The sequence below is a fragment of the Ischnura elegans genome, chromosome 6 (genome assembly GCF_921293095.1).
Source record: "Ischnura elegans chromosome 6, ioIscEleg1.1, whole genome shotgun sequence".
Taxonomy (NCBI): Eukaryota; Metazoa; Arthropoda; class Insecta; order Odonata; family Coenagrionidae; genus Ischnura; species Ischnura elegans.
In genome coordinates this window covers 61,399,963-61,415,525 of record NC_060251.1, presented here as the reverse complement: position 1 = coordinate 61,415,525, position 15,563 = coordinate 61,399,963, and the positions used below count along the sequence as shown (strand labels likewise).

The following is a 15,563-nucleotide window of genomic DNA, read 5'->3' as shown; positions in this document are numbered from 1 at the left end:
GTATACACAATTTTCTTCGCGTCACTGTGAAGCAGCATGTTTACCTTCTTATCCATAGTGCTTCAATCAGCACTTCCATGTGGTTCTCTTCTAAACAGGAGGTACCTGCTCCAAACTATATGGGTTTTAATGCCCAAAAGTAAACATGGAGTAAAGGAAAAGGGTTAGAGATAGGTAAGTATGAAAGATATCGGAAAGGTACGGATAGGGAATAGAGTTGGTACTTAAGGGAATGGAAAAGGAGACAAAAATTAATCAGAACAGGAGATGTAAAAGGGATTGGAATGAAATAATAAAGAATAGTAAGTAGTAATAAGAAGGGTTTGAAAAGGAGAAGTGAAGAGCATAAAGAGAGCGCATGAGGTTTGGCAACACTGCTAGCAGTTTCACGACGTTAACACAACAGAGGCCTGAGAGCGACTGATTTTCCGAAGTACCAGGCAACACCTGCTGTCTGAAACACAATCACAGATACATTAATATTGATTGTTCCACAAATTATTTTCAATGGCAAAGTACACACCAAAGGCAGATGTAGTGTAAAATGTCGAAACCTGGGTCAGACTTTAAAAAAAAATTGTGGAACATACAATATTAGTGTATCTGTGATTATGTTTCCTGTTACATAGTTCCACCAAATATTGCCATCAATGCTCAAGTTGATCATGCCTGCTGTCTTCTGATTGGCAAGGGGAAAGTCATGTGTCAACTCAAATCACCCCCAACTTCTTTAGCCACAACCCCTCAACCGCAATGATAAAGTGAAGTCTAACTACCACAGAAGAAAGAAATACGAATTATTCCACCACCTTGAAATTTGAACCAATGAATACAGTGAAACTTATAGCTAGACTTTGGAGGGGGCAATCAGAAATAAGTTAAGATCCAATACGTGTTAAATAGATGAATATTTTCCATCTGAGGTAAAACCAAGGACCTAATAAAATTTGCAAAGAATCGGAGAAAATATGACAAGGAATGGCACAAAATAGGATTTCACTGTACGTACATTGAGAGAAAAAAGACTCACTTAACCCTTATAGTGCGGGAACATTTTTATACGTTTTGCACGCTGCCTTTGGTATTTGCCCAAAATGTTTATTGCTAACAGGATATTTTGCACTTGAGCACTTTCCCACACCATAAAGATTGCCAAGGGGCTTAACACTACCAGAGCAGCCCTCGTAGCAGGGGGTGCTTCCTTTACAGGGTATCTCTTCTGCATTGGATGGCCGCTAAAACTCGTGAACTCCCGCAGCCTAAGGGTTAATCAAAGCTCTTGATGAAGAGACAAAATTAATTTTTAAGTTGAATTGTAATACATAGGGATAATAGGGAAATAAGAAAAGATATGATGCATTATTGTCACCAGAATATGAATTTTGTATTCGAACATGCCTTCCTCTTTCTTAACTCTTTTAGTGCGGTGGGCCGATATACATATCGGCTTTTGCAACTCGTGCAAAAAGTGTGGTAGGCCAATACATCAACTCTTACGCAGTCCATTATTTAATTCGCTATATCTTACTATACTAAACTTAAATTTCAGTAAAGGTAAAAATATTTTGTCAATATGTATTAACCAGTTTAACCTTATCAATTTAAAAAAATGCATATGGATATGTTATAAAATAGCTTTGTATTGTTTTTTTTCCTGGTTGCTACCCTCCGCATTTCTCGCCAGTACTCCAGGAAGAAGGATATCACTAAGAGGGTTAAAGAACATAGAAAATTTTGATGCCTTGAATTCTGTTTGGTAAAAGTTTTCCCGTGTTAGCTATGGCGAAACAATGAATGGGAAAAACAGAGACAGAGGAGCAAAGGAAGAAGTGAGGAAGGGTTGAATGTAGAGTATCAATCAACAAGACCTAGAGGATTACGTGACTTAATGACCAGAATCCATACGCTAGATACATTTTTTGATAATCGAGGATTTTTGTTAAATAGTAATGTGGATAGGTAACCAAAAATATCAAGCAATGGCTGTATAACAGGAAAAATTAAAAATCCTCCACACCACATTTTTTACAACCACAATATATTGATATAAATACTTTCACATCTTGATTCTAACTCCAAGTACAAAATAAAACTTTGTGTAACATGACATGTAATATATGAAGTGATTAAATGCACCTCTTTCAAGTTCATGAAAATGATATTATAAAATGCAAAAATAACATACAATTTCAAATGAGGATAGCAGCAACAATTTTTTACCTCTTTATTGCTATATACACTCCAACAGTCAATCTACTTCCATTTTTGAGTCTAGAGATGAAGTTATACCTGAAATGAAACAACACTATCAGTTAATTACATTGAAATAGAAAACATTTTATAACATAGCATATTTATCAGCCATTTTTTGTTGACTTTCCAACACCATGATCCAATAAGTTAATCTCTAAGAAATCTCAGGTTCTAAGAAATGCATAATGATGAGAGACTGCTATAGAATAATTCCCTAGCTTATTACTTTGATGCACCTGGGGCATTAATCAAAGGCTTAAGGGCAGGTGGAAGGGAAATAATGGCAGAGATAAGCCACAGATGAGATGCATAGAGCAGGTAATAAAGGATATAACGCAGAAGATTGTGCCAGTGTTTCAAGATTAGCCAATAGTAGAATTGAAGGGAAAGTTAGGCCAAACTAATCATGGGATTGATGACTGTTGATGTTAATAAAAATCGGCAATAGCTTATAAAGATTAAATCTTGATTGAGAGCTGGAACCAAGGAGTGATGCAAGGAACCAAATCATAACAAAAGAAAAAAGGAAACAACCTATCCTTAAAAAAAGCAAGAATGGGAGGTGTGCGGTGATTTGTTGAGGAAACTAAATAAATACTGTTAAAGGTGAAAGAGAAACTTTTTAAAAAAAGCACATTTTCTCTTTGATACAACAGAAAAGAAGGAGAATGAAGAAGAGGCGGAGGTGAAAAGAAAGAAGGGCAATGAAGGACTGAAATGAGCAGTGAGGTTACGCACTGGCATATCTATGGAGGGGGGGTAAGGGCCCCCCCCCCCCCACTCCTCCAATTGGGTCGCAACACACACTAGATAGGATCCAAAATTTTAGAGGTCACCACTTTGCCCAAAAGTATTTAGTTATATTTTCTGATATATTTACCAACTTTAATGAATTGAAATACCAATTAGCTCTTAAACTTACGGCCTATTTTAAACGATTTTGTTATGTTATAATCCAGTGGCAGATCTGGAGAGGGGCTAGGGATTGCTATAACCCTTGGGTATCCAATTTACACTAGATAGAATGGTAATTTTGTTCAGACCCCCTCTACTGCTGGGGGGTTACCCCTCACTTAGCCCCCCCTTGTCCTTATCCTGGATCTGCAACTGAGTTTAGGTATAACTGTAACCCCACTGGATTACGACATGGATGGAAGTTTTTGGACTCTAAGGCAAAAAAATTTCATCAGCAAAAGAAAGGGCAAAATTGCAATACATAACTGCAAACAACTTACCCTGCAAAATTTGAGCGAATGACTTAGCTGCTGGAGATTCGGGTAATTCAGCCAAGAAATGTTCGCCAGAGTCACAGCTCTTACCCAACCGGGGATCTAACGGTAACCTTCCAAGAAATTGAATGCCATATTCTTTAGCCATTCCTTCTGCACCACCATTAAACTCCGAAGGTGGGAAGATATCTGACTGGACCTGATACAAACAAGAACCAAAGATAAAAACACACTCTAAAAGATCATCAATAAACTCCTGGGCACTATGCAAACATTCAGACAGTCTTCATTGAGGAGAGTTACCCAGGGTGGAATCAACAATTTCATTCACAACTTGAATTCACTGATGAAAAAATTGAATTTTAGGAAATAAACATTTTTCCTCTTCCAGACACTCACTCATTTCTTAAAAACAAAACAACCGTAGAAGATGTACCCCACCTGAAAACCTAACAATATCATTACAGATTCAAGGGAAAGTAAAGAAAGAGAAATTATACATAGCATCCAAGGTGATAGGACAACAGCAGAAAATGACATCAATGTCATTCTACCCCCTTTGCACAATGGTCTAACATAAATCCTGTATCCCCATTAATTGAATAAGGAGGTCACAGACAAAAAAATCCAATTAACACCAAGTAATTTTTTATTTTCTACATCATACTGTAACAATTAATTTTGAGTAAAAAAGTTAATGTAACAATTAATAGGAGGAAAAAATTGAGTCAAGCGATAATGGATGGTAATTGTTATTGATGGCACAAAAGAGAGAACAGGAGGGAGTATGGTTTTGAAAATAGTGGTGTGCGGGTGTGCACGTAGTCAACCCCGATGTTTTCGCTGAAAGAACTGATAATAAGTGTTTATAAAGTGTATTAACCATTGCAGTGAAGTTTTCTTGGGTTTCCCACCAGCTCAGGTCCTGATCCGGGTCAGGTCATTTCAGAAATGGAGGACCTGACCCAGTGCAAAACCCAAGAAAACTTCACTGCAATTTTTCGCCGGGGAAAAAACCAAAAATTATATATATTAACCATATTAGTGAAGTTTACGAGTAAATTAAAATGTTACAATACTACATACCTATGATAGCGTAAGAAAATGAGCCCATAAGAATTTTTCTCAAGAATTACACAGATCGAAACCCTTACCTACTGAGACAACATAAATGTCTGCCAAACAAACTGGAAAAGTTACATTATCAGGTCATTTAGAGCATGAATAGAGGAAGAGGGCAAACATATTGAAGGTTGCCTGCTCTCGGCAAACTTATCTCATTGAGATATAATAGTAAGTCACTGGATGGATGAAAAATGGACATTTGGCTGGCATATTGAGATTTAATGCTACATTAATAGCATATTAGAATTGATTAACTTAAAACATGGTCATTCTGACTGAAAAAATAATTGATGATCTTGTTTTTTTATCAATTGTAGAAAAATCATTAGAGAAAATAATTTTATAATTACAGTCAATTTTTGCTGGGTGAAATTTTTTGATGACAGAAAAAAGTGGAAAGACGAGGCAAGCACCCCACTAGTTTAATACATATATTTTTTAATGTATTCAAAATGGCCCACAGGGGCAGGATCATGTGGAGGATTCTAGAAATAACTCTTCATTCCACTAAATACAGTATTTCCTACTCGATTTTCTGATATAAGTAAGGATCACACATAATTCATCAACGAACATTCATAAACAATCTCCAACAATTATCAATCACTATATCTAGAGCTTGGAAATAGGGAATTTCCAACAGTTAACAACTTAGATATGAGAAATGTGGAGGTATGAACTCAGGACAAAGATTTTTTGGACATTCAGAGCATTTCATACTTCTAAGCATAATACACACTCCTTGATTTCACATTAAAAAATTAACTGGCAGTACTGCTGGTGCTCTGCCCCTAATATCCAGTGACCCAACAAACTAGAATCTACTGTACTTAGCACCAAAAGGGGTGATATTGTGGTTCAAAATATCCAGCATAATGGACAATAGCAACTGCTGGTAAATACTCTGAAATGACTGCTTTGTTTACAGTAGCAGTTTTGCCTCTGTATCAAATTGCATCAGGAGTAACAGCACTTCCAGAAACTTTTGGAATGCCCCTTAAACCAAATATTACCTAACTATTCGTTTTCAAAGACAAACAAGCTTTGGGAACAGAATGACAGAGTAACCTGACATTATTCAAAAATACATAATGCCAAAAAACGCATGAAGGTGTAGTCATTCATGCCATAGGCCTTCTCAGTGGGAGACTGAAAAATTTAAAAAGCTATGAGAGAAAAAATTAGCAATAATAACCATAAAATGATACAACAGATTTCCTCACCTTACATTTAGGACAGATGAATCCACTCATGTTTTCCACAACACCAATAACAGGAAGATTGACCTTTTTACAAAAATCCAATTCTTTTCTCACATCCAACAGAGCAACTTCCTGAGGAGTTGTCACAACCACTGCAGCGATCGTTTTATTTTTACTTCCTGAGCCTCCCAAAAGGTATTGTGTCGCTGAAAGGTGCTCGTCTGACGTGCCTGGAGGAGTGTCAATCACCAAGTAATCTAAATTACCCCAGTCAACCTCTGAAAGGAACTGTTTTATCAGGCCTGAAAATTAAAAAAGAAAAATTGAAAAAATCATGCGACAGTTTACATTCTGCAATAAAATTAACATGCAAAAGCATACTGAAATCATTCACTAATTTTATTTTAACGTTAATTGTGATTAGATCTTAAGAAATAAGAAATATGGACCTACATTTCTAGTTTTTCAATCCATCCCCTGCTTCTCGAGCTATTTGCATCGCAAAATCTATTAAAGTTATTCATGGAGGGTAAGTACTGAATGTCCCGACATATTAATTTAATGGAAAAGGAATGATGACCATTGAAACTGAAGTTATACTCTGTTATTCCAAGTATTTTAAAATGTTGAACCCAGTCTCAAATTTGACATTGAAAATGCATTTTGATGCAGAATCCCAACACTAAAATCTTACCATACAGCAGGCGAAAATTTTCTATGCCCGAATTCACACTGAATTGGCAACGCCACTGAACAACCCCTCCGTATCGGAGAACAGCAAACCCTCTTGAGTTCCTGATTGGTTATTTTTTCAATGATTCACATAAATATATTATTACAAGTTAAGTTAAATATATATTTTACAGTTAAACAAGAGCTTCCAATTTTATGCTTTGTCCTATCTAGCAGATATGATTAGCTACATTTTTGGTGGAAGGAGATCCCATTTGATTTTACCTATCTTGTTTGGGAAAGGGAAACTTATAATAGAGGCTCTTGGGTTATTGTAAATGAGGTTCTGGTCAACTGTAAAAAGAATAGTGTCCTGGATGCAGAGAATGGATATAGGATAGGGAAGGAAGCCACCAGAGGCCCTCTGGAGGGCTTTATCATTTTATGGCATATGACGAAGGTGCTGTACTGTATGATACACAAAAACTGAACTTGTTTGCAATGAGATTTAATGCTTTGAAAAATAATGGATTACTTGCCATAACTCTTTGGATATAATCTCAGCTTAAGAAGGTCCTACGAATTAAAGCTTAGTGCCATCATAAATCATAGAATGAAAGGATCGAAGAGCGGAGGACCAAAGGCCCTAAGCATTTGTTCCCCTCCCTTCTTTGTCTCTTCGCTGGAAGACACAGCATAGCAATGCGACATCTCACATAACCACAATTTCAACAGCTTTTCAAATTATTGAATTCAAAATATCTAATGGTTGCGATAAAATTGCTTTTCAATTATATTCTAACATGTTCTACCCAGCAATAGGCACAAAAATGCCTTGTTGAGGAAATGACCACTACTGAATACTTCGAAACTCAACTCAATGAGGAATTCGCCTTTACTCAGAAGCCAAGACTCATGCGCACTCCATCAAAAAAATCACTTTGCTGATCAAATACCCTTCCTAGATGAGCAACATACTCTTTTTTGAACACAGAAGAAAAGGCCCCCCCTTCGAACTCAAAGGGTTTGGTGTTCACAGATACAGAGGTGTGGTTCAGTGGCAATGCCAATTCTGTGTGAAATTGGGACTTAGAAATTTTTGGCTTCTGGTTGGTAAGACTTTCGTGTCTGGGACTGTCCATATACTTAAGTGGGGAATTTGATCAAGTGAGTAATGATGGTTCAAAATATATTCCTTCCAATGTTTAAAAAAATGATTAAAATCCATGACATAGGCTAAAGATCCTCATTCATGCATGGTATGTTTTTTTATTTTAAAAATCAAATCCCAAATTTTAAAATATAAAGGAAGCATATTATTGTAACATACACAGAACTCATTAGAACAGAATGTTAATACCATTCTTTTTGGGCCCTCTCCATATTACAGCATCATCTGGACTTCCAAGAAGAAAACCAATGGACATCACAGCAAGATTTTCCTCAACATACTGAAAATCAAAGTTTTAGAATACATTACATTAAATATGTTGACACTTTATGACGTATTTAAACCCTCACTGTCAACATTCAGAACCCATAGCCCACATTATTAAGGCATCATTTAAAAGGCATAAAGCCAGTAAACTTTCAAAAGCATGCATAAAAGCCAACAATTATTAAAAATCATTCAATCAAGTCAAAAATCTAAGCAAGTTCCTTCATCTGCTTATTTGCAAGGTTTTACTACATAGACAAAAAGTTCCAAGCACTTCCAAGTGTTACCAATGGAATCCATGTGCAATAGTTATATGCAATACTTATATGAATATGTGTACACTTCATATTCTTCTTCTTCCTCTTTTAATTTTCTCCCTTCCTCAAGATCATTTCTAATCAAAGCATTTTAATGAGCAAAAACATTTTAATTAAAAAAGCTACATAGGGAAACAGCATAAAGAGAAGGATATGAACACCAAAGACCATTCTTATAACGAGCAAAGGGTAAAATTGGAGAGCAGTCTGGCTACAGTACTGACAGACAATTAATCAAACACAACAAAAGGATCACTGCATAATATTCCACCAGACAGCTGGAATGCATTATATGAAGTGCACTTCACTAAGAAACCCTGCAAGGATCCTGATTCATCAGGAAATTGGGATAGGGCCCTAAAAGGAAACAAGGATTTGAACACAGGGTCCACTATCTCATTCATTCAGATTCATGCAAGCCAAGACTCTAACCACTAATCAGCACAATTGCCAGCAAACAACACATTTTTTTCTAAAATGGACTTTGATTTGAATGACTATGAATAAAAAAATAGGCAAATTGTGATAAGGGAAAAAAATGTGAGAATGAAATCACGATGATCATGCCAACTTTAGACCAAAAGAATAGGCAGTAATATGCATTCAATAAGCGAATGACAGACTTACCACAGGAGACCATCCAGAACCACTCTGATGCACCTGAAAGTGATATAGCACAATAGCAATTCATTGACTGTACACCAAGTAGCCAAATACTTAATGTTAGCATTATAATTTTTTTACAAATAATATATTTTCAGTTTCTCACCTGTTCACCTAAAACGCCCATTATTCTTGGCACAGAAGGACCACATATGTCAATATCAAGTATTCCAACCTATTAGAAGAAAATACGAAAGATAATACTTCACTATTAGTAGCCATCCCAGTATTTCCAACGACAACATTAGGTCTATTTACTAACATCTAGCAGAGAAGAACATCCAATGTATGGAAAATAATGACAAAAATCTTATTTATTTACCCTCAGTTTGCGATTGTGAAAACTAGTTATGCAAATGCACAACAATTTTCCATAAAATTAAAACATATACAAATGAAATAAATATTGAATATTTGGGCATCGACCAACATTTTTGCTGGAATATTAGCCTAGAATGTACATAAAGACTTGTTTTTTTTAAGTACATACGATGTTTTATCTAACTCTAATTATTCCTCATGTCCATACATTTAGACATTAACCCTTTCACTCCCAAGCATTTTTCAATATGCATACCCAAAACTGCCAAGGTTTTCTCATGAAATTACTAATACTTTTTGTAAAAATTCTTATGGATTTATTTTAGGCTATATAGACATGGAAAAATCACGCATATGTAGAAATAAATCAAGTTTTCAAAAATTTTAATTATTAATATTATATATACCTATGTAATTTTTAGTTTTGCAAAAATAAAATGATAAACTTAGTACTTTTAAATTTTTTTACGAAAAACGTAACTTTATGGCTTATTTGTTCATAGTATTTTTTCCATTTTGCAATTATTGAAAATTGTGTTACATTTAGAATTTAGTTTTTCACAGATCTACATACTTTTTAATGCATAAACAGAAAAACTGTTGCCATAAAATTTAAATCCTTTCAATCTGTCACAATCAGTTTTGAGCAGTGCCTACGCCAGTCTTCTGTACAAAAATAATGAAATATGTATGTACTTACATATCTAGGCCTTAAATAATACAAATTATTGTTAGTTTAAACTATAGCTAAAGGAATTGTTTAAATGTTAACATTGCATGTATTTAAACATATGAATGACTTACATATGCAATGTTATTTCTATAAAAACGAAGGCTAACAAATATGATGAAAATTGTTTCACAGAGGATTTTTCATTATTTGTTCAAGTTGTTTATGAAATAAGTACATAGGTACACTTTTTATTAGTTTTTAAAAATATCACGTAGGAATAAATTTTGCCTTTTGCTCACAATCACTCTTTTAGCACTAATCCTTATGCAAACACTCCCCACGCAAACCCCTGTTGCATCTGACGCACACTGTTCTGGATCTTCTTCCTTGTTCCTTTGTGCTGCAGACACAGCATCTGTATTCTTTTATCCCACCCAGTTTCCTTATTTCCGGTGAAATACGGCCCCTCACTTCGGACTCTTCCCTGAAATTCAACCGCTTAGCGCCTAAGTTTTCAATTACACCAATAGTGTACGTAAGTCTTGTCAGAGGTTTTCCTGGTTCTTTGAAATTTTCCTTATATTTGTTGTAACGTTCTTATTATATTTCCATTTCTAACTTAACAAATAATTTTATTACACTGTATAACACCTTCTATAATTTAAAACTCGGGAGCAAAAACACATCCACTCGCCGTGAGTATTACAATCCAACTTCCCTATCTTTGCCGTTCATAACAATCTCCATCCACCATCACTTGCCTCATTGTTCCTCTCCCACCAATTGTCACATCAACATTCTTTGACTCAGCTCAAATAACACTCGAAATTAATTGTTACAATAGCCCCATTAAAAGAAATGTTGTAAGGGACTAAAAACATTTTCTTTTAAAAGCCTTCGAAACTCAACTTTTTTTTTTAGACAAAGCAACTATAAACATTTTGGTTATCATGCCCTAATCTACATTTAACAATCGAAGCCCCAACGCCTTCGAGTTGTTGAATTCCCTTATTATTTATCTCGAATCAATGAATGCCTACTAGAAACTAGTACAAGAATATTAAATTGGAAATTCAAAATTATTAGTAAAATTTTGCTTGCTAAAATCTGCCACAGAACACATCTCGAACAATAATTATGAAAATAAATTAACACTTTTCCTTCCTAAGATCATTTCACTTTATGCTGCCTATTCACTGTATAAAACCTTTTATAATTTAAAACTCAGGAGCAAAAACACATGCTCGCCATGACTATTACAATCCAACTTCCCTCTCTTTGCCATTCACAACCATCTCCGTCCACCATCACTTGCCTCATTGTTCCTCTCCCACCAATTGTCACATCAACATTCTTCGACTCAACTCAAATAACACTCGAAATTAATTGTTACAGTGTATTATGTGGCTATTCACAACGATCCTCCCAATAATGTTGAATGCTACTTTCTTCCAATATTTTAATGTTTTCCTTTCATCTAAATATACATAGAGCATCATGTCTGAAGAGTCTACACCTCCTATTTACTTGTTATAATCCAAAATTACTTCTGGTTTCACAGTTTTTTTCTCGCAGCCTTGTCTCAATTTTGTCACTTCACTATTCTTTGCAGTCGCCTTACTTGAAAGAAGGATCACAGGTCGATTTTGAGAAATTTTTTCCCTAAATGCACTGGCTAGAATACACCAGGAATGGCAAAACATTTTTTCCCTGATAGTGAACTTCTTTTTGAAAAACTCAGGTAGAAATTTTCGGTTTTTTCTAACAGTTCCCATAATATATGTACCCATTTGTTAAGTTTGTTTACTAAGGGAACTGACATAAAAAAATTGTCCACAAAAACATGGTAGCCTTTGTATAAATAATTGTTCATCTGAAGGAGTTTCAATACCACTGTATATCCCAGCCATGTTCCTTCACCTCCATCCTTTCTTCATCATTTGATCTACCTTTGTAGGTAAAGAAGCCTAAGCAATAATTTGATACAGCATCATACAGCATCTGAAATTTGATTCCCTAACGGTGATGGTGCTCATTTGGCAGGTACTGCAACAAACTTGTTAAGTTTTTTGCTCCTACCAGACTTTCACCCACGCTCAGAGTTTCATGAGGGGTATAATGGTATCTAAACACATTATTTGCATGGTCAACAAGGGGTTGGTACCTGATGCAAGGGTCGTACCTGGGATCGCTACAGGCCGTACATTTTTTGGGGTCAACCAAATGAAAAAATCTCAAAATAAGCTGGAAGTAATTCCACCGAAACATTTTTCCGAACCAAGGTGTACTCTGAGAAGGCAAAGTCGACCAATATGAAGAAGCTATGGTGGGTTTCCGGATACGTAATTCCCATGTTCAAAATACAGGCTAGGAATCCTTTCATTTCCGCAATCTTAACTGTTTCCCACTTCAGTGGTGGTGATGATCTTCCAGAATGAGAGATAATGTGTTGTTTTGCATATATTTTGGTTTCAGTGATGAAGAGGTTCAAAAGAAGGTCCATAAAAAAGTCTAAAATATAGAATTGGAGGTGAGTTAGGTGGTGGGGCTCTCTTGCGTCCACTTACTTCTTGGAACTTGAACTTAGCGGGAATTGGTTCTGCAGGAACTTGTAATTCCCTCCATTCTCTGTCGTCACTGTCTTCATCAGTGTCCAACTCATCCGAAGACTGAAACGAATGCTGATCTCCATTACTATCGTTCCCCAACTCACTGTCACTTTCGTAGTAGTCTGACTCACTTTCATTGGATGAATTGTCTAAAATTTCCAAAACATCCTTGTCTGTTATGCTTGATGATCCAGCCATTATGGGTGATATTTTCTAGAAAAATATCACTCACACCACTCAAAAAACGCACTAGACTTTTATGTGCAAATTTCGCAGCAATGATGAACTTTGACACAAATTCAAATGACTGAATGCACAGAAAACACAACGCGAAGAACCGAACCAAAGTATCCGAATCTCTGATATGCGCAAGTTGATGCAAACTAAGCCATCGGGACTGCGCATGCAAACCATTAGATTAGTAACAGGTGATGCATTCTCAGAAGTTGCCCACTAAGTAGGTGTCAGCAAAGCAATGATACAATGAATCACTTACGTATATATGGAAGATTTGGATAAAAAACTGTAAAGCCATCACTTTCATGGCTACTATTCAGCAACGTTATTGGCCACTTTCTGATGTTCGCTGTAAACATTTTATTCGCGCGCCACGCACAATAACCTTAGTCTTAGTGTACTCTTGCTGTAAACAAGAAGTAGTGTTTCCTTATGAATAAAATTTAGTAATTTGATTCGTATAAGAAGATTCCTTTGAAATGTATATCGATACCGAAAAAGGATTTGATTGTAAAAAGGAGACGCCGGAATATAATTGCAGCGGGCGGGAGATTAGAGGTTAGATAAAAATGTTATGCCGTGAAAAGTACAGAGTCATAGGTACCAACGTATTACATGAAGAAAAACGCACGTAATGTAGTGAAGTGAATAAGAATAAATCACACGTAAAAGCGTGCATAGGCTTATTGAGAATATCATAAGGTCATTAGTCAGCCACAGCGGCAATTTACGAGAGGAAAAACAAAGTTCAATAACCCGTTAGTGTACATAAAAAATTACTGACAAAGAACATTTAAATTAGAAAATTAATTTATCCTCCGTAGCTCTAATAAACAAATATCAGTAACAATGACCGACAAATTTTCTTATTTCCCTTAGTTATAAGTGGCGTTAAAATTTTGACAAAATGAGTCAGATTTTACAAAGAGTTGCCGAAATAACGTCCATTAAAATATTAAAAGTGTAAATTAAATTATATAAAAAATACCTAAGGATAGCAAAATATGTATACATTCATTATAAAAATAAATTAAATAATTAAACATTATAGTTTATGAGAAATATAGCTCTAAGAGGCTGATATATCTGCCGCTTGGGAGTGAAAGGGTTAACTTATACAAGCTGATGTACCATGTATAAAAGTCTTTAGGTCGGTAAGGCCTGCGACAATGATGCCCAAGCAGTTGTTAACAGTGCTAAACACACTAAGTGTGAAAATATATGTGAAAGGAAGAATAAAATGCAGGTTTAAAGTAATTCCTGCAACTAATTATCCAAACCCTAACTCTAAATACCAGGTACACATTCAGGTTAAAGAATTACATCAATAATCCATGCATCCCATACACCCATGAATGCGAATTTGTTTTTCCCCCGAACCATAAAGGATTTCAATAAATGCTGGTCGTAATTTTCTTAGAGCACTTCCTTTTTATTTCTAAATGCTGGTGTCCTAACACTCCCTGCCACACGCCTTTTAGGCGGCTTGAGGGGTATTATGCAGATGTAGATCCCCTTGTTGAACAACCCACATTGTTATGACATCCCCTTCCTACTAATTTCAATTTGTCAAACCAAAAGGAGTCAGTTGAAGCAACGAAGAAATTTTGTGCAAAACAAGAACAATCATGTGCATGGTTTGCACCATGACTGTGTTTGAACCCCTTGAAGGTATCCCTTAAGTATGACACGAACTCAGATCTATCAATACGGCAACCAAAATAGAAGTAATCCTACATTTCGCCATCTTAAAATTGGGTCAAACTTTAAGATCATGGTGAAAGGGAATATGTAAAAAAAAACTAATCCGCCTTATACAAAGAACGGGATGATAGTACCCCTATAAAATTATACAAACATTTTTATCCAAATCTGATGAAAGTCCTCGGGCAAGTAGTGATGAGAATGTACTCTTTCCAACTCCTCCCTTGCCAGAAAGAACAAGAATGATGTGCTTCACGGATGAAAGCCGCTGCTGCACAAGAATAATTCCTGTAAGAAGTACAAAAATAGTAAGCATGATATATCCACAGAGGTAAACCCTCGGGAAAAGCTGAAGTAATTCGCCACTAGTAACATTATTTTTACCTGGATCGGGGCCTTTCGCTGCTCCTGAGGCGCATATGGCCTGATTGGGGCAACCCCGACAAGCTGTTTCTTTGCCAGCACTCTCACTCTGAGTTCCAGGGCAATCTAAAACCATTTAAACAAACATAATTTTTAGTGAAAATTTATGGCCATAAAATCAACAAATATAAATAATTTCCCACGCAACATTTGATAATTATCACTCAAAGACCATAGGTGATACGAAAAAATAGAGCTGCACTTAAGAGGTAACAGGCAGAATGGATTATTTAAAATCCCCTAAGCATTCAGTCGCTTATAAATACTTGATAATAGAAAACATACGCTCAGGAATAGATGACATATTGACGAAAATTATTTAAATTCTTCAAAAATCACGAGTCTTGGACTGCTTGGACTTTATCTTCACCTCGTAAACAACTGCGACTCGATATTAAATGAAAACAATGAATATACAGGAACGCCAACGTACGAGAAAATTAATATTTGATCTAAATAGAAATGTACCTTGGACAGCTCTCCTGCTCATTTAAATGCTTCCCATTTTAATTTTATTCATTTTGAAAATTATTTTGAAGTTGTGCTGCACTAATGACTACTTTATTCACGAATATCACATAAAATAATGGATTCCCTTTGACTTTATCGCGTTCATTGAATTTGTACTTCCCAGCCGATTTTTATTCTGCATATATTCCGTTGATAACGTTTATCAACCTCTATTACTTTTATTATC

The 15,563-nt window shown here is 35.6% G+C and overlaps 1 protein-coding gene across 1 annotated transcript; it reads right to left on the bottom strand.

The window, feature by feature from the left end:
• Positions 1–2,187: 2,187 nt before the first annotated feature.
• On the bottom strand, positions 2,188–15,252 carry LOC124160826 (cytosolic Fe-S cluster assembly factor nubp1). Its single transcript, XM_046536917.1, has 9 exons — positions 15,152–15,252; positions 14,828–14,932; positions 14,598–14,731; positions 9,006–9,074; positions 8,864–8,896; positions 7,842–7,932; positions 5,831–6,111; positions 3,489–3,681; positions 2,188–2,289 (listed from the first exon to the last, which is right to left on the bottom strand). Exons 1-9 carry the CDS (start codon positions 15,168–15,170, stop codon positions 2,249–2,251), a joined length of 966 nt encoding a protein of 321 aa, XP_046392873.1. The 5' UTR covers positions 15,171–15,252; the 3' UTR covers positions 2,188–2,248.
• Positions 15,253–15,563: the final 311 nt, after the last annotated feature.

What these genes read in the sequence shown, in the direction of transcription:
- LOC124160826 (XM_046536917.1), bottom strand. An exon ending in CATCAGATTTGGATAAAAAT is followed by an intron (nt 9,075 to 14,597) that starts GTTTGTATAATT and finishes TTCTTCTAATAG; the next exon opens with GTTGGAATACTTGATATTGA. An exon ending in TCATCTGTCCTAAATGTAAG is followed by an intron (nt 3,682 to 5,830) that starts GTGAGGAAATCT and finishes TGTTTGTATCAG; the next exon opens with GTCCAGTCAGATATCTTCCC.